At 27.0% G+C, this 27752-nt stretch overlaps 2 protein-coding genes across 4 annotated transcripts in view; one reads left to right on the forward strand and one right to left on the reverse strand.

The window, feature by feature from the left end:
- Positions 1 to 208: 208 nt before the first annotated feature.
- Positions 209 to 7440, reverse strand: LOC129965670 (zinc finger protein 658B-like). Its single transcript, XM_056079771.1, has 4 exons — positions 7427 to 7440; positions 5740 to 5795; positions 5328 to 5522; positions 209 to 534 (listed from the first exon to the last, which is right to left on the reverse strand). Exons 1-4 carry the CDS (start codon positions 7438 to 7440, stop codon positions 209 to 211), a joined length of 591 nt encoding a protein of 196 aa, XP_055935746.1.
- A 5476-nt stretch (positions 7441 to 12916) lies between these two features.
- Positions 12917 to 27752, forward strand: part of LOC129966850 (uncharacterized) — a 30803-nt gene continuing 15967 nt past the window's right edge. For 2 of the 3 annotated variants that reach the window (XR_008784301.1, XM_056081441.1), the window contains exons 1-2: positions 12974 to 13104; positions 23854 to 24733. Coding sequence is in view for 2 of the 3 variants with exons in the window: in XM_056081441.1 (XP_055937416.1) it covers positions 23908 to 24733 (826 nt within the window). In the remaining variant the exon portion in view is untranslated. Of the gene's footprint in view, positions 13105 to 23853; positions 24734 to 27752 lie in introns of all 3 variants that reach the window. The other variant, XM_056081443.1, reaches the window with a different exon arrangement.

Here is a 27752-nt window from a genome sequence, read left to right on the forward strand (position 1 = left end):
ACACCATTAAATATCACAAAATATTAACTCTAAACCTATGATAATTTTATTATTTCATCAAGAAAATATTTTAAACATAGATATGTATTAATTTACTTGATGTTATATTATAAATTTCTTATGGCAATGTCCACTTTAAATGCTAAAAAAAAGAATTTGAAATGAAAATTAAAAAAAAAAATTAAAAAAGAATATTTTAGTGTAAATTCTAATTTATTGTTTGCATTTCAGTTTGAGAGTAATTCACAGAAATTTTATGACGTGCCATCATGTGACCTCTAAGAGCAGACTGATAAGTGAATGTTTGAAAACACAGTTTGCATTTGTATGGTTTTTCTCCAGTATGCAATCTGATATGAGCTTTCATATTACATTTCTGAGTAAATTTTTTCTCACAAATGGGACAAGCAAATGTTTGTCTATGGCCATAAGATAACTCATGAGATTTCCAGTCCACAAGATTATTGGTTTTGAATGTGCAAACACCACATATGAATTGCTTGTCATCTTTTTCGGAGGCTATGTAAGCACTTCCTGAAATACAAATAAATTTAAATACTTAAAAAATGCAAATACTGTCGAAAAATACATATTTAGATAACCTATTATCAATAGATGTTCATACAGTTACAAATACACAAAAAAAGAAAAAGGTAAACTCTGTAATTATAAAGTCATCAGATATGAACAAATGTAAGATATAAAACAGTAAATAATTATATAAGAAAACAAAACATCGAGATAAAATAAACAATATGAATAGCAATACATATTAAAACTTCATTTTGTATTATTTTGATGTTTTCAAAATATTAAAACAATTAAAATAAATTAAAATTCATTAATTAAAACAAAGAAAGTAGCATATATGATAACTAAAGTAAGGTTCTTGACAAGAAATAGAAAATTTAAAGGTTAAAACCTTTCTTAGTCTCTTTTTTAAATTTAAAAAAAAAAAAAAACCTTCAAAATTTGATTTATTACTAAACTATCAACAGTTTATCCATCAGTTGATGATACAGTTTCATAATAAATTTATATGAACTTATTTTTAAACATAATCTAAGAATCTAAGGTAAATTTTCAAAGCCTTGAATTTTAAACAAAAATTACCATTTTTGAAAGACTATTCCTTTCTATAACTACTTTTAAAAAAGACACAGTTTAAAATTTTTTTAATATTTCCAAAGTATATTCTCCAAATATTTAATTATTAAATATTAGCAATAATTCAGCATTTTGTAAGGAAATCAAGCTAAGACAAAAACAAATGGCAATATTTATGAATGAATAAGATGAATTAGAAAGAATATTTAAAATGAATTTAATCTTTACATATATAACTTTATTAAGACATTTTATTAACTGCACATAAATTTTTTGTCCTATTCATTTACTGACTTAGGAAAAAAATTTAAAAACAAATGATCAAAAACCTACCAAAAAGTCATAATTTTAAAAATTTCTTTGGTATTTCCAAGGGAAAAAAATGAATATTTTAAATATGTTTTACAAATGTCACAGTCAATTCTGTATCATATGCAAAAATGCAAAATGATATTAATTCAGAAAAGAATGAAGATAAAATTAAAGAATGAGAAAATAAATGTAAAAAGCTCATTAATAAGTGCATGATTGAAAGTAATTTTTAATGTACAAGAATATATGAATAATTTATTATTCTAATAAGAATTACAAATACAAAATCTTTCCATAATAGTATATAACTTTCATTAATAACTAATATAAACAATTTTACCAAAGTAAAATTGGCATATCAACTACTGAATTTCAAATAGTAAATAAAAACAAATGAATTTAACATAAGTTGCAATATATTAATAAATAATTTGTACTGATTTCAATAATAACTTTTCAATAAAAATCAGGATCATGGTAAAAAAAAAAATCACTATTCAATCTATTAAATATCATTATACATCACACTTTTCATTAGTTTCATCTGATGTCTTCCTGAATAAATGAATCTAAAATTTATAAATCATCAAATGGAATTGCGATTGTTTAAATTTTAGCTAGAAAGCTTAAGCTAGTATCATTAATGCAAATAATTAAATTTTAGCTAGTATTCATTGCCTAGAAATTTGTAATAGAGAAGCAGTCCTATTATTTTTCTAATTAAATATACACAGAAGTACATCAGAGTAAATAACATTTTATTCAGAAAAGATAAAATGCACTTTTAGCTTGGCAAAAACCATGCTTGATGTTTTTAAACTTTTTAATGGATACAATATTTTTGTACCTTTAAATATAAAATCAGTGAATTATCATGATATCATGTTAAAATCCTATTTTTTTTAACACAAAACTAAAAACCTCTGCATAACACATAATCTAATAAAAATAATAATGTTTCAATTGCAGAAAAATGAAACAAAAAAGTTTTACTTTAATCATCAAAATTTAATTCTTATGATTAAAAAAAAAGAATTGACGAAATCAGAAATTTAAATATAAAAAATTTAATATAATAAGAATTTAATAATTAATATAAGAAATTTAAATATAAAGGTTATTATATTTATAGAATTTTAAATATAATAACTTTTTTTCACATTTTTATATTTTAAAAGAAATCTATTCACTATAAGTTTTTTTTTAATCAAGTTCATTCCTGTGTTAAGTATCTTATATAAATGAAATAATCTGGATTTGATTAAGGCCTATTAACAAATTGAATTTTTTATCTAACAGAAAAAAAGAAATCAGATATTTATTAAAATGTTTATCAATGACTTTTTGAATATTTTGTTAATATAGTCAAATAATCGAACAATATTTAATAAAATATTCGAAATAACCGAAATGTGTTTTCCACTGTGGCGCTTTCTGGCTTCACTGTCAATTTGATCTATTATGACTGAACACTTTAGTTTAATAATAAACAAATTGAATCTTTTCAAATTAAAACACATATGAATTACAAGTCTGTTTTTTCATTTATAAAGCAGATTTAATAAAGAAAAAACACAAAATATAACAGCGCTTCTTTTTCTCATATACTAAGTAAATTCTACAATATTCAATCTAGGGATCAAAATGCACTTGACTGCATAGTGAATCTTTTAATTATGAAAATATTCTGTGAATGTTCTCATAATTAAAATGAATACATTGTTTCTTAGAAGCAAATATGATGTAGCACAAAATCATGCTTTGAAATTTCAGTGATTTAGAAAATAAAATAGTCCACACACTAAAAAAAATAAATAAATAAATAGAAAATTAAATTTAAAAAGTACATAAAATGTTAATAGTAACAAAAAAAAAAAAAAAAAAAAAAAAAAAGACCTGGAAATTCACTTTAGAAAATACACCTACATCAGCTTCTTTAAATCAAGTTGAAATGTTTTATGGCTTATTTGTTGCAAGATGATACAAAATGGAATCTTAAAGCACAATTTTACAAAATATCTTAAAGCAGTCTAAATTGTAAAATTTTGTCAAAAAAAAAAAAAAAAAAAGTCATTAATAGTTTTTCACCAATATGAATCCTCATGTGAGCTATGAGCATTTAAGCATCTGCAAATAAGATTTGCATTTAAAATTTTTGTCCATAATTGGAATTAAAAAAAAGAAGGTTTTGTGTCATGAATAATTACATGGTCAGAAAGATATGTAGAAAATTAGCATGTTGATTTTCTAATAACCAGAAATCAACATGCCCAAACTGGAATAAGTAATTAATGGGGAGGTATAATTCAAAACTGTTTCTTTTTTTTTCTTCTTATGGTGTAATGTAGAAGTTTATTGAATATGATGATGATTTGATGGTGTTCAGAATATTAGAAACTCATGAGGACTTGCATTCTGAAAGATTTTAAGAAAGGGAAGAGAGAAACAGGTTCTTTTAAATTATATATATATATATATATATATATATATATATATATATACACACACACACTTGAATAATATCACATTAGAACATTTCACACCAATCAATTAAAAAAAATTGGGTGCCATGAATTTTACTATGCTAACAGATAGCATAATGCTTATATAATTCTAGTCAAATAATCAAATTAATACTAATATAAGGCTACAATCACATATTATAACCTTATTTTAATAATTCACATACCAAGTTACAATTACATACAGTAATAAATGAAACTAGTAATTTGCTATCATTAAATGCATATTATTGTGAATGAAATATTAACTTTATAAAAATAATTTAATTATTTATCATTCTTATGCATTCCTTAAAGCTATTATACAAATTTCTGCATTGTAAAAAACAGCAAAATGCCATAAATTACTATTTTTTAGTTTTTTGTTGTTTTAAGGTCTTGCAAATCATCTATAAATCAGAGCCTGCTTTTGTTTAGGGCAGCCTTGGTGCCAACTTAAATGTTGTTTTTATTATATTATTATGAAAGAAACTTACAAAATCAATCTCAAAATAAGCTTCACGAAATTGCAAAACAAGATATTAATAAAAAAACAAATAAAAATAAAATAGATATTTTACAATTATAATTTTTGGAAACAATTTTTGAAAATAACTTCTATTGGGAACAGATATTTATACATAGCACAATAAATATGTAGGCAAAATTTGTGACAATATAGGATTTGATCTTTTTCTTCCATCTGCTAGAAAAGATTTTGACATGTAAGCATTTCAACAAAAGAACTGCAAAGACTTAAGAAAAATTATACGTCACAAAAGGAATGCAAACTGAACTAATATGCTCTTCATCAATTATCAAGTAAAAAAAACTTAAATTTAATATTTTATGTAACTAATTATGTTAATAAAGTAACTTTATGCTCATCAGAATAAATTAACAAAATAGATAAATCACATATCAAATTATTTAAAATATGAAATCTCAAGTACAATTTACCCATGTAAGTTTAAGAAAATATTCAAATAAATAAATATATATATATATATAATCCTCTTTTAAGCTGAACATAAAAACAAGAACAGGCAGCATTATGAACAGAATAAAACTATTCTCTTATTCAAAACACCATAAAAGATTAATAACAATATAACATTTTGTTATTTTTAACAATAAATAAATAAGATGCAAATATTTGGAAGATGATAGAAACAGAACAGTTTTCAATTCACATGCATTACATAAATACTTCATTTTTCATAAATTTTCTATGTTACACAAAACACTTAAAAACATATCTACATCTATATCTAAAAAAGCCCACAGACTTTTTATGAAAATGTATATTATATTAAGAGATCTTATGATGAGTAAACATGTGACTTATGTAGGAAGAACGAAAAGTAAAGGACAAAGAGCACAATGTGCAACTGTAGGGTTTTTCACCAGTATGTAGTCTCATGTGTGCAGTCAAGTTGCACTTGTGCCTGAATGTTTTGTGACAAACTGAGCATATAAATGATTTACATTTAACATGTAACTGCTCAGAAGTTCTATCAAAAGTTGGAAGGCTATCATTAAGGGAAGGTGTTGCATATGCATATGATTCACTCAAGCTGCTTTTGTAAACATTGGTCCAAACTAAAAAAGAAAAAAAGAACAATAATCATTTAACAAAATAATCTAAAAAGGATCTTACAATCAATATTTTTAAGGGAGAAATATTAAAGTTTCAAATTTATTACATATACATGTTTCATTAATAAATTTTTTGAAAAAATCCTCACATTTTTAAACTTTTATAAGTAGAATACTAATTTATTTATATTTAAACTAGTATGAAAAGTTTAAATTTTACTGCCATGAAGGAGATAGTCCTTTGCTCTAAGGACAGGTGCTCCAACAAGCTGACAACTGAAGTAGTTTAAACTTTATATTAAAAAATTTATTTAATGTATAGTAATTGTACTAAGAGGAAATTGTCAGTTTATTTAAATTTTAACAATGACATAATAGTTAAAATTTAATATTAACATTGAAACATTAAAATGTATTTAATCATGTCAACTAATTTTGGAAAACTACATCCTATCGCACACACAATACTATTTTAAGTTAAATAGTAAAGCAGAGCATTCTGATTGGTTAGCAATATCATCAAATGGACAAATTCAGTTCAGTTCTTTATCAAGATTGGATACTCTATTAATTTTAGTTATTGATATAGCTCAAAATTTTAGAATAGTTGAAAGAAGGTGGCCATTGATGATATAGAAATCAGGAGATTTCATATAAATAATAATAATAAAACAATTAAGTGTTTATGGCTGGTGAGCACCATCATTTTTTTTCTCCCAAAGAGAATGTATAATGAAGTAGTGCTTGAAAATAAAAGGTAGTGGAAGGCATACAGCCATTATATCTAGAAAACAGAAGCTTTCATACGACTAAAAAAATGAGCAAAATCAAACCAATAATTATGTCTAGGGAACTAATCTTTTAAAAAATATACTGATGCCATACTTTGTATTCTTAATATAACCTCATATTTCTTTGTGATTTTAAAACTCTTTACTGATATTCTGATTCAAAAGATTTTATTTCTGTACAGTGTGTTCCAAATTATAACTAGACTTAATTTGAATTTATCTAATAAACAAAAGAAGAAGCATATCTTTTATAGTCATTCCTCTGAAATTCTTTCAAACTTGGGACATCTGTGTATTGAATAAAAAACACATTTTTGCTTTTATAAATAATATTTTGAAGTCATCAACAAAATGTGCTTGTAAAAAATTATTATTATTTTCATATTTTTTTCTTGCATGTTATTTATTATCTGATAGAGGATTTTAATAAATCAAATGTAAATTTACATACAAAATTAAATCAACATTTTGAAACTACAAACTATTTTTACAAGAACACAAGTCCATATATAACACATAAATTCAATGAAACAAAAATTAAATATTTCGATCAACTAATTTTCATTTCTTTAAACTTATCAGTAGCTAAACTGAAAATAAATATTAATTTTTGCCACCAGTGAAATAATGATTTTTCAACTTAGATGAAGCTCACAAGAGCATTTATTCGATAGCAAATTACCAAATTTATAATTCTAAAATTATGATTTTTTAAAATTTTTATTTGTCACTGAAATTTAACAAACAGGATAAATAAAAGAATTTTTGATAAAAGATTGAACATATCCAACATGATTGGATCATACAAAATCAAATTCCATCATAAATAATGTATTGATGTATAATTAGATCATATTTCAATACCAATAATTTCTAAGAAATATTTATTTAAAAAACTAATACATCAATAAATTATTATAATTGCAGCATATAGCACTAGAGTTGTATCCATTTTGGGTGATTTAAATAAGAAAAGCTAATTTATTAAATATAATATATGCACATTTGTGAATGAATAGATAAAGAAGAAATCTTTAATGCTGAATGACCAACTTCATATAATAAATATTTTATAACCAGTGCCAATCTTAATAGTTTTAAAATTAATCTACTTACATATTCAGAACCATTATTTAAAATGCATACATACATGTGTTTATTTCATTTTATATATGTATGTATGCATGTATAATATATTAAGGCATATGAAGGTTTTCATTTGCAACACAATTTCACATAAAAATTTTAAACATCTAGATTTAATATAAAACAAAAACTATTTGTTTGTTTTATCAAAATTAATTTTTTTAAATGTATCATTGAATACTTATACAATTGTAGAGTTTCAATAAATATCACTTATTCCAGCACTAAAAGAAAATGAAAGAGAAAGAGCAAATCCTTTTGCAGAATGTCTTTACAGAGAAAACAATTATGCGATGACTACGCACTATAATTGAGAGATAATTACTCACAATATTAATTTAAGGAAGGCTTTCAGATTATATTATAGCAAAATCGAAATCTATAATGAAACATTTATTAATCAAATGCATTATTTTCAAAAAGTTATAAAAACGTGAATTTTTAATAATTTTATTAAAAATTCAAAAATTAAAGAAATTATCAAAATTAAACATTGAAATGCTTATCTGTACTTTTTGGGAAATGATAAAAATTAATCTCTCATTATTGTTTTAAAATACATATATTTTTTGGTTATTTTTTTAAAGTTCAGTTACAGCAGTAAAAAGCATCAAAGTCATCAATACTGCAATACTCACCGTCTTCCCCAACTTTACAGTAGTTGATAAAGATTGAACATTTTTTATGGTTGAGAAACATTTAATTTGAAAAAATCTTTATTGAAACCATACTAAAAGACTATGTTTGGCTGCATTATAATGCATTGTTCTGTTTCTGTCACTTAAAAAAATGTTTTAATTACAAAAGCAAATATAAAATAAATACTAAAACATTAACTCCACACTAAACTTTTTTGAGGGAGAAAAGAAAACTTAAAATATAATCTTATGGGTTAGGGGAGACGAAAACACATAATATTATTTATTCATCATAGATGACTATAATTGGTTTTATTTTGCTTTAGCACAAACTAAAAAAGATTGTATTTTCATAATAAGAAAAGCATAAAATTTCATTTTGCTGATGATTTCATGTGCATCTTGTATTTCTAAACCAGCTTGAAAATCAAACTAATTTTAAATTTTTAAAATTTGTACCAAGCAAGAAGATAGAAAAATGGCAGAATAGCAGAAGCTATCATTTGTAGATAAGAAAAAAAAAAAAAAAAAAAAAAAAACACCAATGCATATATTAAAAAAAAAAAAAAAAAAAAAAAAAAAAATTCAATTACAACATATGGAAATTTTTTTGCTTAATATTCACTAGTTTCTGTAAATATAAATATTTTGTAATTCAAATATTTCAATTTTTGTAAAACATTTATCATAAATAATATTTACGATACTGCCTGAAATTCAACTTTTGTTTTTTCTCAGTTATATATTGATGATTTGGAATGAATATATATAAACAATTAGGAAATAAATATTAATTAATAGCAATATTATTTCAATCATTTGAAATGATTTTTTAATAGTCAGGAAACAAAATGATCTAAAAAAATACAAAAAAGAAAAGATTTGAAAGATTCTACTAAAAATATTTTAAATTTCCACTCTCTTCTAGAAAATATATTCTATAATATTTATATTATATATGCTTATTATTTAATATATTCTGTAATAATAACCAGTAAAGAAAAAAAAATCAAACGTTTATTTTAACAACAAAAAACATACATTAATCAAAATAGAAAACAAGGTTGTAAAAAATATCACCATTTCAAAAACACAGCTCATTATCTGAGAAAAAAGATTTTAATTGCATATTTTTAAAATGAATGATTAAATAACTTTGTAAAAAGAACATATTAGCAGTTTATTAAAATATAATTTATTGGAAAAATCAAAGGAATTTAATGTTAAAGCACAATCCAAATAATATTAAATACACTATTTACTAATAAGAAATTGGACTTATTAATTGCGTTAACACAATTTATTCACATTTAATAGTTGGTATTGCCTCCACTTAAGGCAATTACAGCCTAAACCCAGTGGGGTAAACTTTCCACAAGTTTTTGGATCATAGTGGGTGGTAATTTCTTCCACATGGCATGGAGAATACATGCAAGTTCTTTCACAGATTTTGGACGGTTGCTACACCCCTTAATTTGGCGATCCAACTTGCCCCAGTGGTTTTCTATCAGATTCAAGTCAGGAGTCTGGGCAGGCCAGTCCAGTCGATAAATTCCATTGTCATCATACCAATCTATGGTTTGAAAAATGACAAGTATCATTGAAAAAATAATGCTCCAACATATAAAATTGCCACAGCACAGAAAGTACATTGTTATTCTAGAATAGTGGAGTAGGTGTCGGTGTTGAGCTTACCATGAATTGAGGTCAAGAGTTCCAGTCCATACCACAAGAAACATCCCCAGACGATATTCCATCTTTGCCACACTTTATGGTAATCACAATGCCATCTGGCAAAAGGCATTCTCCCTGCATATGCCAAACCTAAATTCTGCCATTTGACTGGTAGAGATTGAACCTAGATTCATCACTCCAGAAAACCTGTTTTCACTCATCTACAGTCCTATTTCGATGTGCCATGCACCACTTCAACTGAGCAGTGCGGTTGGATTCTGCAATCAAAGACTTATGGGCAGCAGCACGATCATTGAAACCAAGCAAATGTGTTTCCTTATGGATGGTATTTATTGAAACAACATTCTCAGATGCTTGTTGGAACACCTGGAGTAAGTAGGCATAAGTTTGGTGCTTTTTTTTTCGAATTTTTTTGGACAGCACTCGTCGGTCTCTATATCTTAGTTTCATGGGTCTGCTGGGTTGAAGCACAATCTGACAATCACCAATGACTTTCCACTTCCCAATATGCCCCTTCAGGGTTGGCTATTTCTATGATATCTGACAATTATGCCTTTCTCGAAGTCAGAATGACTCTGAATTTCAAGGTATCTTGCATATGATTAAAGCCAATGCTGTTTCCTACACGTTATTTAAGTACAGAAGGTGCGACATAGATCAGGACCACAGATAACACCTTTGCATGGATGTCCAAAATACTTATTGGTAGATAGTGTATATCCATAATCTAAACCATTAAAAATATAGTCAGTATAAAATATTTACTTTAATAAAATATTTTAAAATCATGGTTAAAATGGGAATAATACTTCAGGTTTCAAAAATAACAATCTACTGTATTTGAAATTTTTCAACAGAAAACATCTTTCAAAGTTCAAATCCAAAAAAAAGATTTTTAGAAAGATTTATTCATGAATGCATGAAGTATCATCAGCAGCTTTATAAAATAATTTTTCAACAAATTTTAAAAAAGAAGTCCTTATGTCTATCATGACTGCAACAGTTTCAGGTTCAATCCCATTTTAGGCTCTCTCTGCACATGTAAGAATAACATATTTTTAAGGAATACTGTACAAAAATATTGTATGATAAATGCTATAATTAGATAACTAAAAAATAGGGTTTTTTTCAGGGGGGGATGTATATTTCGCTTAAATTTTTTGAGAAAATGTAAGGTCAAAAGAGAATCTACTTTGCAGTAATATGTAATGAAGAAAATTTAATGCCATCTTTTGAAATACTTTCAATTTTTGTAGCTACTAGTTATAGCATTCATCTCATGCTATACAAACATAAAAGAAATTGTTGTACACATTTATGTTTTAGATATTATATATATAAATATGAAATAAAGAGGTAGTTCTAACATATATTTCAGATTACTATGGAATCTATCGCTGAAAGGATGTTAAAATTTGTAAACAAAAATTTAGTCAGGAAATAACATATACAAATTGCATTCAATTTCAATATCTTTATCTTCTAATGAAAAAAGGATATTTAAGAGATTTAAATTTTAAAAACAGATAAATATTAAGGCAACTTAGAGGCTCAATCTTGTCCTGGTTCATCACAAGGATTTTATATTTATAGGCAGATTTCTTTTGGTAATTTGAATATTAAATTTACCAGGTAGGAATATGACATACTATGCAATTAAATCAAATGAATTAAGTAAGTGTGCATAATTTTCATCTTTTTTTTTGTATGATTATAAATGCGAACATTTATCTGAAAACTAAATGATGAAAATTAGTCAAAAATAATAAGTAACATAACCTAGAAATACTAAAAATAAAAAAAAATATTATTAACCAAACAAGCCAAGCCAAACTCAATATTGCTGATGAAAAAAGATCCTGCTAATTATGAAACAAGCAAAATCTTTTTAGAATAAACTCTTATTTGTAATTTCTCTTTCTCCCAAACAAAAATGTTACTTAAAGGACTCTTTGCAAACAAAAAATTAGAGATAAATTGTTTAGATTATTTGAAAAACTTCTATAACTACATCTGAAAAGTAAGTCAAATTCTTACTGATGTAAACACACAAGAAAACAGGTAAAAATATAAACATATTATGAAAACTCAGAGATCAATCAAATTTTCCCAATTTTGACCACACTCTTTCTTTACTTTTTAAGAATGAAAACAAAGTTATTTGTTAATTCAATAATTCTTATTAAGTCATTACAAAAACATCACAGTTTTGTGAACCTAAACAGGTTTAAAACTGTCAGAATTATATCCCCAAATTTTTTGAAGAACGTTAAGATAATTTTAGTAATACAAATTTCCAACTAAAAAATTTTTCATTAAAAGTATAACTACAAAAGTTTAAAATTTGGATAATTTACAGATAAAACTTAAATCTCATTCAACTCATCCATACAATAAATTTGCCAATATCAAAATAATGTTCTTACTTTTAATAAAAAATGTAATTTTTCTTTCTATTCTACTACAGATTTCAAATTCTTAATTTATTTGAATTTTAAAACTAAATCAGTTATTAGAAATACATCAATAAAAGTAATATTTTGGATTTTCAACAAACTATAAAATAATTTTTCGCTAAAATTCATCCTTGCTGTTGATATATATTATGTTGAAAACAATAATGGCTGTTTATTCATCCCCCAAAAGAATAACAACAAATTTTATGAAATTAAAATATTAAAGACGCTTTTATTTGAATTTAAAATTTTTATCATGCTTATTCTGGTACAATTTTTGAACTAATGATCAGCTTACCACCTGGTTAAAAAAAATGACACTTTTGTTAAATTGTCAGAAATCAATTTATTAATTCAAAGTATCTGTCATAGTTCCCTAACAAATAGAAATAATAAAACCAAACAGTAACATATTTACTTATCTACACCACCGCTTTCGTACGATGACGATTAAATTTGGAATATTGATTTGTGGATAAATTAAAGTAATAAATAACTAATAATTATTCTGATTTTCTTTCTAATTTATGTAACTGGTAGATTTATATCATTATATTTGGGAAGTAAACTATGCAGAAAAAGCATAAAGGAATTAAAAAATAATATCATTTGTATTTGTCGAACTCCAACTGAACTCTAGAGTGACAATAGTGTAAGGATTAAGAAGGAGGGAAAAAAATAATAAAGTGACTTGAAGCGGTCTGCATTTCGTTTGGTGAATGTTTGTTGATTGCAATTTTGAAATAAGTAAGTTATCTGTATTAGAGTAATTTTCTATTGAATGCTCTCCATATGTTATACTCCATATTTTAATTGAATTACTAGAAAATAGTTCAGTTTATCTTATTACATTTTATATGTAAGTATTTTCTTTTTGATATTATTTCGTTTTATCTGTCCGTTGAATTTTCAGAAAGCTAACTGCTTCTTTTCCTATCTGTGAGGCTTATTACGTTATAATATTGAAATGACGATATGAAATAAGTTTCTGAATAGTTGTTTTTCAATATTGTTCTGCATTTTGTTTTTAAATAGAGATGCAATTATTTTATTTCCTTGCTTGCATTTTAACAGCTTATATCCAGTATAAATTTTTAATTTATTGAAAATCAGCTAATATGTTTGAAGTATAAATTTGTGAATAAATTAACTTCTGAAATAAAATCAAAGTTGGTAAATAACTTAGTATGAATGATCTGATAAGGAAATGTTTATCTTATTTAAGCCTGCATTTTTGAAATATATTGCATTTTAGAAATTGGAAATATAATTTTTTTTTGGTATGTTGTGTCATGAAATAGTATATAATTTATTATTCATGAGGCAGCAAAATTTTTTTCTATTTTGTAAGGAATATGTTTTGTTAAGAATACAATATTTTACTTTGTGTTTTGCAAGTTCATCAAAAACTGATTCGTTTAAAATTATGAAAACTATTGATAGGCATTTTAATTTTGTATAAAAGTTTTATAGAATTCCAGCATAAGCATTCTATTGATTTTTGGTTGAATGAAACTGATAACCTGTTTATATAATCATACCTTTTTTTATAGTTTGTGTTTTGCTATTCTTCTATTTTTTTTAGCAGTAAAGAAAATACAGTTAGATTTTTATAAACTGTACTCTTTAATTCACTAAGCTAGTGAATTAAAATTTATTTTATGAAACCTGTCTCACTCTTCCCAACTCTCCCTTATAGTCATCATCATCAACAAAAAATGATAACCCCTAACTTTTTATTTATTCTCACATCTTGACTAAAATTTATATTGATGAAAATAACTTAAGGTGTTGTTTAGATACACAATCTGATTTACATAGTTAATTAACTAGTATTTTGAAATTTTTCCATTATGGAAATTGAGATTTTTCGATAAATTTATCCGGCGGGTTTTAAGTATTACACCAATTTTCATTTTGAAATTCACAGTAGTTTTTGAGTATACTTAATTTTGTTTCCTGAAAGGTCCAGCCAATAAGAACCAAGCCACTTGGAACCATATAATAAGTAAATCTCAGCTAGATAATAGCAAAAGGAAGAAAAGACTTTTGTTGTCTGGAATTTCAAAGGAATAAACAACACGATTCGGAATTATCTTTAATATGAGCCAATCTTGAAATTATAAATATATTTTTCTTTTTAAAAAAATATAGAAACATTTCAATTACTTTTTAAATCAATTCAGCTTTTTTTAGTGGTTTCATTCTAAAAAATCTACAGCCATTTTAATTTTTCTGTCAAATGAAACATTTTTTTAAATTTAATTTTTAGAAATTAAATCTCTGATGGATGAGATACAAATACAATAAAGACATCTTTAGCCAGTGAAATTTCTGAATTGAATGTTAGTGGATATCAAGTTAAATAAAGTTAAAGATTATTATTAGATAATTAAGTTAAATAAATTTATTTTGTAATAATGAAAATATTGTACATTTGGATTTTACATAAAGCTCAACAATTTTTAATTATTTCAGTGCTTTAAGCAAATACTAAATTTTTATCTGACAACACAATGATAATAAAATATATTTATTTCGCTTATCTGGTTATAGAAATGCATATGGGTAATATTTATAGTGATAAAACAATATCTAAAATAAATAATTTTTACTTATCCATGTACAAATTATACAAGACAAATATTTGTAGTTATCAAATAAATTGACCATGAGATTTCAGCATATCTCATATCAGCCTACTTTGAGACCAGAAAAAAAAGCATATATGAAATTATGTGCATTTGTCTGTGAACACACTAACTCAAAAATGGAGCAAGTTAAAAAAGATGAAATTTGTTATGTGTTTTTATAACAAAATGATTAATTTGAATAAAGTCTTGGGGGAAATAGTCTAAAAGAAATTTGTCTACTGTACCACTTGATTTATGTATATATAATAAATATTTTAAAAATGGATGGCATTTTACATAGGCTTAATCATCAAGCTTGTGTATCTGCATCAAATTTTGAAATTCCAGTTCTATTAGAAGATAGTGCCTTTCAGTCTGTCTATTCCCAGATATTGAAACATGATCATTCATAAACACAACATGCTAGAAGCATAAAATTGAGCTTATAATTATGAACTTAAACTATTTATCAAATTTTATATTTGATCAATTGAAGAGATGAGGCTTAAACAATATATTAAATTATATGTTCTAAATGCAAATGCTTAATAGATATAAGCATATTTTAGCACTATGAGAGAGAAATGTGGAGTTAGAATTGTGAAATAGCTGAAAATTCTTGATGGACTACATGGTACATTTAAATATTAATTAAAATATTAATTTATTTAAATTAATATTTATGGGTTGATATATTATTTATAAATTATGGGATGAGAAATGCTAAAACCACATGTTGAAAAATAGAAAAAGTTAGTACTGTAAAGAGTTGTCATAAGAATGACAGAGTGATGGGTATTCTTTCGGTTATGTTTCTGTTCTATTGAAGCAATCACACAATTGAGGCTGACAAGTTATACAACAATTTTTCATAGAGGCTTAAAACCATGTTTTTCCCTAAATGCAACTGCAAAGAGGAGAACACTTTATAATGTTAAAGGAATTATTTTAAGGATATTCGGAAAATATCCTCTACCTATTCAAAGAAATTTATGAATGAGTGCTCGGCATTTAGCCATTGAATATATAAATACACTGCAGAACTAGAAAAAATCTTGTATACACTTACCAAAAGCTCTGTAGAACCCCTATGAGCTCATAGAAGTGCTGCAAAACAACATGGCATAGTCTCAGTTAACATCTGAAGCTATATTGAAAGGAACTCGTGTCATGAATTCTGCAGTGCAGTCCAAAAATTTATAGGAATGTATTGTGGGAGATATCACTTCTGAACAATAGACATCATAGATTCAATTATGTTCCAGTCTGGACATTTAAATGAATAGAAGTATCTTATATCAAAAGTGTGTTCCCAGAGCCATTCTTGGCTGTGAGAACAGTGGCCTGTTGGAGTTGTCAAAATCTATTGGAATGCACAATGGACATAAATAAGTGTAGGTGAATGGACAGGTTGTTTACGAAACTGTCACTTATCATATTCATCTCTTTAACATCAAAGCACTATATCATGCCAACTGCACATGCCTCATGTTAGCTCAGAGGCACCACTTGATTAAACAGCCCCCTATTGACAAGTTAAGTTCACAGATTCATGAGGTTGTCTCCATACCTATATATATCCATTCACCTAATATAATTGGAAACAGGATCTATCATACAAGACAATGTGTTTCGAATTCATCAGCAGTCCTAGGCAAAGCATAAAGTTTTGTACTTTGCAATCTAAATGGTACATGAGTAGGCTTTCGACTTCAAAAGCCTATATCATTGACGACCCTTTTAATAGTTTGAATGCTTACACTTTTTAATGCCTCAGCTTTGTAATATTTGCAACCAATTAAGGAAGTGCTGCACATTTATCTTGTTTAAGGTTTCTTGTAAATTGCTGATGGTTCTCATTTTTTTAAGGTTTTATTTTCTTGGCCATACCAATGTCAGAGATGTGATGTTTTGTCAAATATTCAGTACTCTCATTACACTTTTGAAATTGTTGTACTGAAAAACTTAAATTTCATCTCTACTTCAAAGATGCTTAACCCTCTCTTTAGTATGTCAAATTTAATGTCTTGTGCAAAATCACATCAGATAGTCCTTATATTTATCAGATAATCTTATTTCTCCCAGTTTATTGTACTTATGCATTGTATTAAAATTTAATGTATATCTGTCAAAATCAGTAGTTTCATTGTTGTTTTTTTCTTTGGAGAATTTTAAGGCATATTTCTTACTTGTATTTATAGTGAATGTTCAGGATGTTTCTATTGCAAAAGCTCTTGTCTACAAGCCTTTTTATTTATTTTATTATTTTTTTAAAAATTTTAATGTGAAGGCCATTTTTATATAATTATATTTTGGGATTACTGATTATACTGATTACCAATCTGGTAACAGTTGCACCTATTTTTGCTTTGAATTTAATTTGATGCTATTTCTTGATTTTCTTTACATCTTGTGTCCTCTAACTGAATGAAATTTTCGCTGATACATTGAGTTCTCTTCCAGAGCATTTCTAATAATATTTTGCATTTCCATTAATTTGTGGTATATTGAATACGTAGAAATGTGAGATTTTTTTTTATTTAGTCGGTTATTGTGTTTTTGATATGATTTAACATGTATGAATGTACAAAACAATCCTATTAATTGTTGACATAAGAAATAAATTATGTGTCAAATTTGGCACAGTATCAGAGTAGGGTTAAGGTATTTTTCAAAGCATAATAATAATTTTGTATTGCAGAAATATGGCTGCCAAGCCTTTATCTGATTTATCAAAGATTTGTGTCCGTATATGTGAATAGAAATAACTGTCATCAGATTTTTATAAAAATGGTAATTAATGTTTATATTAATGCCAAAGGATGTCTAAAAGCTTTTTGTGGTATACATAGAGAAAAAAAAAATATAGCCTCCATACTTATTCATACTCATTTGATACTTTTGAAATTCATGATGAATAATTTGGAATAAAGTATATTCCTATTTTTAAACAGATTAAAGCATAGATGGGAATATTTCATCTTGTCTGATAAATTATAAAGGGTCCAAATTATTAGTTAGCATTTATGTAGAAAAAAAAAAAATTAGGTATTTTATTTTTGGCACTCTTTTGTTAGCTGGGCGCAAGCAAAAAATAGCCAAATAATGTAGAATTCCGCCAAATTTCTTACGTCAAATTCACGTTTGGTTCACAATTGCCGACATTTGTCCCTGGCTAATGGAAAAGTACCTTATTTTTTTTTATCATTTTAACAAATTAAACTATTTTAATTTTTTTAAATTGTAAGACCGTGGAATGTGCAATTGCAAATATTTCTGATGCATCAAAATTTTCATTCAAATACCTGTTCGAATTTTATATATAAGCCCTTTTAAGTAATGCTTTAAATTTTCTGAGTAAGTTTAACAAATTTTATTAAAATTTATCAAATTAGTTTTTAAAAAGAATATTTTAGATATGTCACAATGATGCAAATTAATTGAAACAGTTGTACATATATTTTATGTCTATTGTACAGTTATCTATCTGTACTGATATGAAAAACTAATTTGTGTCTATTGTCTTTCTATCTGATGACATATTATGGAGCAAATCATTTGATATAAAGTTACCAGATTGAACTTAAATGTACTTGGTAGGCATCACCACAAACATGTATTTTATGGTGATTTTTCTTTTCTTTAGAACTTTAATGGGAAAATAAATAAGCAAAATTTCTATGTTTTTTATTATAACTTTCAAAAATACTGTTGTACAAAAATAATTTTTATGCTATCTTAAAATCTTTGTCTTATTTTTTAATGATATAAAAATAGTTGTGTAACATACAACTTAAAAAAAAAAAAAATTGAATGGCCATTTGTTTGTTTAAACCGCATTTACTTCTATATCCATAGACAGATTCAAAGGAATTTCTGAAATACATACTTTTTTATCAAGGATTAAATATACTATTAAAAATTTCTACATCGCTCTTTAAGGAATAAAATATGGGTTTAAAAATTTTGTATTTTTTCCATTATAACTTCTGAACAAATCATGCACTGGAAGTTATTTTTACACCATCTTAAAATTGAAAAAAAAAAAAAAAATTATATTTATGATAATATCAGTTTCATTACTATGCTTTTTTTTCTTTGATTTTTTTAAATCAATTTTTAAAGGTTATTTTAAATATAATTTTTATTGATTAAAAAAAATGTTGAAGTGCTAAACCAATTTCTTTGTTAATAACATCCATCATTCACACATTTTTACCAATGTTGAAGTTGCATTACTTTCATCCAATATATTGACTGTTTTCCTTGTTTTTGAGTTTGAGATGAATTTGTTACATAGTACAAATACTTATTACGTAGTTGAAGTATTACTCATATTCGTGAAATAATTCACTTTTAAATACCAAATAAATTATTGCAAATCCTTAAAATGTTTCATCTGATGGTTAATATTTGTTTTGTTGAAAAAATTTGTTCTATCTCGGATATTTATAAAAAAAAAAATTCTTAAGATTTAAGTAAAATTTTTTCGCTATTCTTAAGCTTTTCTTTACTCTTAGTGATTTCGTAGCTTATGAATTTTAAACGTTCTTTTTCTCTCTGTATCATTTTAAGCAAAGGTAATTTTTATTTCAAGGTCAGATTTATTAAATGTGCATGGATGTTTTAGACAATTTTCATAGCTTTTAAGGTTATATTTACTTTTAATAGCGCATTATATAAGAAAATGACGGTACTTTTTAATTTAAGAGTTAAGGTATATGCAACCTAATTAACAATGTAATTTTTATTGTAATAACCATTAGAATCGTGTAGTTTTATTATCTGAAGTATCATTATATATAATATAATGGTATGGAAACATTATGCATAATATTTTTGTAAAGGTCTGAAAAATCTGACAACTAACGTATCCAATGTAGTGGGTATAACACTAACAATATAATAACTAATATACAATAATAATAATAATAAAAACATTTATTCAACACATTTTAAAATACATCTAAAGTGTACTCACGAACTGCACATAAATAAATTGCAGCACATGAACAGCAAATTAGTTGTAAACCAATAACATTTCAAAGCACTCAGAGAGAACTTAACTATTCTTTCTCATTTTTCCTACTCATAACTACACTACTTGGCGACTAACTCAGTGCAGACTGGCTGTTCAGCACAAGATTTAATGTTGATTGACTTTAACTATAACTCTCAGCTTTATATATATATATTTATATATATAATATATTAACAAGGCAAGGATGGTTATAAAGGTCCATTAGGCGACTTATGACTATTTGCTAAAATTCCAGTAGATTCTGGAATCTTCTGTTTTGCCGTCGATTTCAGAATCATTGATATAGTACCCATCAGTGCTATTATAAAAATTGTCTTCCATATATATATATATAATATAAGAATTTTTTCTGATATTTTATAGTGTATGTATGCTATAATTTCTTCCTTGGCCATATCATTATAATATACCAATTTATCAGAATTATGATATGCAGTTATATATATGAATGAATGAATTAAGTAGCTGCTATGATCCTTTTTATATTCATGATATATTTCATTGTGCATTCCAAATGGTAATTTTGCTTCTTTTCAGGTTGACAGTAGAAACAGAATTATTTATTGATTTGCATGTTGTAATTTGTTTAAATATGACATTTATGATTTTCTAAGAAATCTGCAATTATTGTAATTCAATTTAAATTCATATTTAACTAAAATGTTAAGCAATCTTAATTGTTCTGTCCCTCTCTCTCTCTTTTGTTGAGAAAGTCGCTCTAAACACTTTAAGGTTGGTTGAGGTTATAAATGTAATTTGCTATTAATTTGAGCGGTACTGAAAGCTTATAGATCACATTAGTACAGAATCGTTTGATTAATTATTATTTAAGTGAAATAGTCGTTTCAATCTTAAGAGTTTTCTAGCATAAAGTTTAATAGGCAGAAATTTGTAGATAGAAGTTTAAGAGTAGGAAGAGGGAATGCTGTTTTAGCATTTGTCCTCTGAGTCACATCAGATTAGTATACTTCTGCATATATATTATGCCATTGCTTGGTAAAGAGAACTTTGGATGATTTCTTTAAATTGCATCTTTTATCAGGGTTGCCATGCCAACAGAAGAACCTGGAAAATCAGGTAAACAGGAAATTTGAAAATCGATTAAAATGCAGGGAATTTTTTGTTTCTACTATTCCACCCCCACCCCCACCCCCCATCCAAAAAATTTAGACCTCCAAGGATTGCAAAAATGAAAGATCGTGGTCATCGCTTCCAAAAACGAAACATACCATTCGCGGTTGTGTAATGCGGAAACTCGCTATTTTTCTACTCTCTCCCTTTTTTTTCTGTATAGATTAGTCCAGTTTCGATTTGTGAGACAATGGTTCTTTTTCTATAAAATTCCTGAATTGCAGTTAATGAGCATTCGCGAAACTTCTGTAACTGTGTGAAGGTTTAGAATACATTTCTCTGGCAGGAATAGCAACATTCAATCTGCTGACACATAGGCGTGGTATTTAATCACTCACAGTTATGTCATTCAGACCAATGATTCTTAATTTACAGTATTTTAAAATTGCAACTCTAATTATAATGACCATGTATTTACAATTTCTTGGATTTCATATAATAAACAGTGAAGAAATCTTGACCATGTTTTGAGAACTGGTAATTGTAAATTATATATTTTTTTTCTGTTAATACTTTTAATAAATTGCTAACTTTAATTTTTTGATGGTATCTGTTGAAATTGAAAAAAAGTTTTAATTATAACTTTTGTTAACATAAAGGCTTAAAAAATATTTTTTTTTATGTGATTCCTAATATATATATATATATATATATTTTGATATATCTATGAACAAAATTCATCATGTGAAGATTTAATCTTATTTATATCTCGGCTTCCTTCTTGCAGTGGTTGAATTGCTGAACTAAATTTTATATTAACAAAATCTTGCAATTCAATTTCTTCATTTTAATAGTAGTCAATTTTCTTTTCTTGGGTTTCTGTTTTTTCTTCTAAAGTGTATTGAGCCTGCCTCATTATTTTAATTAGTAAGTTTAAAATATTTGGATGTATAAATTTGGAAGAGTTTTAAGAAATATTACTAACTAGCCGCCTTTGGCGACCAGCCGGTTCGCCAATCTTAATGTTCGTTAAAATTTTAATAATTAAATATTTTATGCAATTTCTACTTTAATAGCTTCTTCATCAAAATATTTTAAAACTTCAAATTTTGATTATCATATAATTCATTCATAATATTATAAAGGCCTTCAGTCATAACGTAATATGTATCTCTCTCATTTTCTGTTAGCACCCGTAGAATTTATGCTTTAAATTAAAGTGGAAAGAATTTATCTTCAATTAATATAATAATATTTTTTACTGAAACAAAGCATTTTTTTATAATCTGATTACTGAAAATAGAGTCACTCAGCGTTTAAACTTTATGGGCGCTAAAGAATATTTTTTTAAATTTATGTAATATCTCAAGAGTTGGTCAACAAAATTTTCTTAGATTCATTATGAGCAGATCGATTCATTAACAATGTTTAAATTTAAATGCATCAAACACTAAGAAAATAAAACGAATCGTTTAAAATAAACGGTTGAAAACAGGTTTAAAAAAAACTACTTAAAAAACGTTGTACTTAAAACTACAAGCATATACATGTTGTCATGGCAACAATCAGAACAGAATGCGCATGCGTGAATTTCTTCGCCGGTTACGTAACGCAAATACGTGATTTTTTCTACGCCAGTTGGGGTAACGCTATGCGGATTAGAAATTTTTAATTTCCTTTATTCTGTTTTATTTTAATTCAAAAGTACTTCAGAATGAATCTGAAAGATTGATTCATTAACAATGTTTAATTTTAAATGCATCAAACATTAAGAAAATAAGCAGAACCGATTGAAATAATCCGCCGAAAAATTTTAACCCTAGCCTCATTACTGTTGGGAGAAAAAAACAACGGAAGCCTTTCTCGTTTGGCGCTGGGGATAATGGAAGATTTTTTTGGCGGAAAAGTTGGCGGTGGGGAAAATGGAAGATTCTTTTGGCGGGAAAGTTAGTTTTTAATTAATAATTAAAATTCTAATTAAAATTTCAAAAAAAGGGACCCCAGGTGCACATTCCCGACCTCTAAGGTATACATGTACCAAATTTGATAGCTGTATGTCAAATGACCTGGCCTGTAGAGCGCCAACACACACACACACACACACATTGAGCTTTATTATAAGTATAGATATAGATATAGATATAGATATAATCATACATAGTTCAATTTTTAAAGAACATTCGATATGCTAGGTGATTATAATGAGAGCTGTGATTTCAAAATTTACTGTGTGATTTTTGTGATTTATTGTGGAGGCTTCAAGTAATTATATAACACAGTTATGTAATCAATTGAAGAAAAACATTAATTTTGATGGGGGGGAAATTAATTGAAAAAATTGAGAGCTTACTCAGAATAGATAAGAAAATTTTTTATAACAATGAGCTGCTCGAAATCCAATTAATACAAATTGGATGAATAAAAAAAAAAATCAATCCTGATTTTGATGAAAGGATTCGAGAAGTCCCCAAAATACATTTGTTTCTTTGTAAGAAAATATTAAGCTTAAATAATATGGGAAAACAGGCACTTATTATTCATGCTGAAAAAGGGAAACAAGATTGCAAGCCAGTTAAAAAAAAAAAAAAAAAAAAAAAAAAAACAGAGCTGACATAGCTTTTTCTTGAATTTTTCCTAGATTTTAAACAAATTAGTATATTTTACAGGTGTTCAGACTCGGAAATGTGACAATGAAAAAATCACATGCCTCAAAAATTTTACTGAAGCTTGAATTAAAATGAATAGAAAATAATTATTTTAAGAGTGTAGATGTATTGAAATTATTAATACATGCTTTAAAAAAAGTTTGTATATGTACTGTGATTTTGTATTTAATGATTTTAAAGTGATGAATATTTTTCAGGTTAATATTATTAAGAAGCTTTTAGACAAATCATCCACAGTTTCAATTTAAAAAATGGAAAATGTTGCAATATTTGCAGAGATTGGTGAAGAGGTTGATGAACATAACCCTATATTTTTATCAGAATCTGAAATTGCAAATAATGATATGGAAGTCAAAACAGAATTAAACGAGTTTGTGTCAGGTACAGAAGCTGATAACCACAACTGTAATGAAGAATCTTTGAACTTGGAAGAGAAAGAAGAAAGCAAAATACCAGGTCTCTTTGCCCCATTCAATCATGGTATGAAACCTGATTTTGAATACATTCGTTTGGAATTGGAAAGGTCTGTTTCAAACCAAGAAGCTGCTACGAAAATTATAAATGATCGCTATAAATTAATTACAGAGAATGCTGCAAAGCATAAAATGAAAGAAGAAAAGGACAAAATGACTTTCACCCAGTTATCCCATTCTGTGGATATTGAAGATATTATAAAAACTACTGAATTACTTTGTAATTTACATATTACTTCTACCTCCCCTTCTAAAGACCAGTTAGAAGTTTCTGACAGCTATCTAGAGAATATTTACTGGAATGATAATTTATATGAATTTATTAATTTGAATGATATTGAAATTGATACAAAGGCAAAAATCTCAAATGTTGACATGCAAAATTCTGTAACTGACCATCTTGAATATGGAGTGGAAGACTTCATAAGCCATGAGAGGAATGAACAGATGGATGGAGAAAAAAGTTTCACCTTCACCCAAATGTCTCAAGAGCTGGATACTGCAAAATTTATGAAAAATATCGAATCAGCTTTTGAAAAGCTTGAGGACGATGACTCTTCTTGCGAAGATGAATGTATTGAATTCCATTGTGGAATTAATAAAGGTTAGTACCATTTCATTACTATTTATTTGCTGTTGGAATGTGAATAATTTATTGTATTTATACATAATACAGAAAGTGAACATAAAATTTCTGCCTGATTATAAAAATGTACCTTGAAAAAATTATCGTAATTATATGCATATGTGTTTCTATGCATTATAATTACTGTTATAAAGTTTTTAATATGACCTTATATTTCAGTAGATTTCTATGTAGATCTTTAGTAGCTTGTAGAATGTCAAAATGTGTGGCATCATGAAAAGTGTTTTAAATTCGAAAATCTTATTTAAGCACCTAAAAATGTTTAAACTTCAAAAACATTCTAAATTTTCTCTTCAGATGTTGAATTTAATTAATAAAAAGCAAAATCATAATGCTTTATTTACTGGCTGTATTAAGCAAGAAAATTAGTGCAAGGAAAGAATTCGAGGAAGGAATCCATGAGCGTTAATACATGTTACTGTAACATTTTTTAAAACTTTTTTTTAAATTTTACATTTTTAAAATTTTTTACTGTTTTAGGTTATGAATTTATATTAGCCTTCTCTTATTAATATCTATTTAATTCTTTATGGATTGTTAATAAGAGGCATTAGAGTTCACCCCATAGTGAGTCATAATTAAAGCTAAGTAATGACCAGATTTCATCATTGTTATATCATCTAACATAAATCAATATTTCTAAATATATTGTGATTTTATTATTTAATTATTGCAATTATAAATAAACTCTTTTTACTAACTAGCACTTCTAGCACATAAAAGGAAATTTTAAAAAATGAAGACAACATTTGAATACAAAGTTTATTCAAACTTATTTTCTTTGAATTCCGAATTTAAAAAAGAATTTTTTTTTAATGACTGAGTCTTTTTCTATTAATTGAATATAGTAATAGGTGTTTAAAATTAAATAACATTTAGCATCCATTTAGCATTATTAATTGAATATAGTAGGGATACATTTGTGGTTCTGTTATTTGAATGATCTTTATGTTTAATTTATAAAAGTATTAAAAATTATTGCAAAATTTTACTTTTACCACAATTTAGGAAGTTATTTTGTATGTTTAATATCAATAGAGTATCAACAATTTGTTGAAATTATAAATACTTGGTGTGCCATAGATTCATGCAAACTTCAAAAAATTACAGTAAAAAAAGTAATGCTGGAAAAAAATTGTGGTTTGCAGAAACATGTTAAGAAAGCCTTTGAACACGAACCTCCCCCATTAAAATGATTCAAAAAGTGATCGATAGATGGCGCTCATGTGCCAAACTGGGATGGTGTATGCAATTCAAAAGATATTCAACATGACCGCCACTAAAAGGTATTAAGCAAGTGAGGCGCATAACTGCGCCTATTACAGCTGCGTGTAACATGTCGGCATCAATGCCACAAACGGCCAATGATGGCATCTTTCAGTTCCATCAAAGTGGCAGGAGAGCCCCGGTAGATACGAGATTTCAGGTATCCCCACAACCAAAAGTCCTCTGGAGAAAGATCTGGCGATAGTGCGGGCTACTCATTCTTACAGCCTCTGCTTATCACTCTGTCCTCAGTTCAATGTGTCTAGGAGGAACGTCTTAACGGAACTAGCAACGGAAGATAATGCACGTCTTTGCTTCAAAGCAGGCATGATGTACAACCGAGTGTGACATATTGCCATCAGTGCCCCTGATGGCCCTTTGAATGACATCTTTCATTTGCACTAAAGTGGCTGGAAAGAACCAGTAGACACGAGACTTTAGGTATCCCCCAAACCAAAAATCTTCTGGAGTAAGATCTGACGATTGTAAGGGCCACTTAATCTTACATCCTTAGCTTACCACTTTGTCCTCAATGAATGTGTCTTGGAAGAACGTCTTGACAGAATGTGCAATGTGAGACGGGTTACCATCGAACACATATCTTTGCTGCAAAGCAGGCACAACGTGGTCTTGCAAAACATGACACCTTTTTACAATGACGGGACAGATTTTTCAGTTGGATACAGGGCAATGCTCTTCAAAAAAGAAAGACCTCAGAATGAAGGACATGGAGAAACCACACCAAGCAATCACTTACAGAGAATGTATTGGTTTGTCCAAGCACTACAATCACACATGGAGAATGTAGTGGTGTGGTCAAGCACTCACGAGAGTTTGATGTCGCCCTGTATGACTATTTTGCGTATTGACGTCATAATGCTATGAAAAGTAGGCTTCATTTGTCTACATGATGTTCAGCAATTCTTTTGGGTCACATTCCATTTGTGCGAGTGCCCATGTTGCAAAGACTTGTCTTTCATCGGAATCTGTGTCTTGTGTGGATACAGTTTCAGGATTCCATGAAGAATGCATTGGATCAGTGTTTTCGGAATCCCTCATTACCCTTTCAGCTTCACATGCTTTACTACTCCTTGATATTTTGGCTGTTGAATTTTCCATGATACTTTATGCAATGTGGCAACCGTCTGCATCTGAAAAGAAAAAATAGAGCTGAACATCTGCTCTGAATAAAGACACAAGAATTTTTTTAAAAAAAAAGTATATACTTTCTGCTTTTTGTAAATTTTCCAATTGTGTTGACAATTCCAGATTCATCTTTCATTTTTAATTCCATGCCATCAGCATCTTCGTAGATTTTTTAAATTTCTGTTGTTGCTGCTAATTCTGTTGACTCCGCACTGACAGATGGTCTACAACTTTGTGGATGATCCTCCAAACTCCCCATTTCCGCAAAACAGCATACTAAATTCAGTGTCCCATTTATTGAAATAGCGCATTTATTCTCCTTGGTTCCTTTCATCATGTGTAACTTTCGCAATGCTTTAGTCGCGATCACCTTTTTTATAGAAAAGTTTGACCACTAATGCTTGATCCGGTAATGAAAGCATGTTGCAGGCATCGAATGAAGGATCCATTTCCAGCCTTGTGTTTTATAGCTGATTTAGGTATTGTTTGCCAACGGATTCTAAAACACTCCTTGCTTTTGCACATGCGTTAGGATGGGTTTAATTCATCAAAATAGGGGTGAGAG

Source organism: Argiope bruennichi, chromosome 4 (genome assembly GCF_947563725.1).
Source record: "Argiope bruennichi chromosome 4, qqArgBrue1.1, whole genome shotgun sequence".
Classification (NCBI taxonomy): Eukaryota; Metazoa; Arthropoda; class Arachnida; order Araneae; family Araneidae; genus Argiope; species Argiope bruennichi.

What these genes read in the sequence shown, in the direction of transcription:
- LOC129965670 (XM_056079771.1), bottom strand. An exon ending in GGACTATCTCCTTCATGGCA is followed by an intron (nt 5,523 to 5,739) that starts GTAAAATTTAAA and finishes TTTCTTTTTTAG; the next exon opens with TTTGGACCAATGTTTACAAA. An exon ending in ACACATGAGACTACATACTG is followed by an intron (nt 535 to 5,327) that starts GTGAAAAACCCT and finishes TTTGTATTTCAG; the next exon opens with GAAGTGCTTACATAGCCTCC.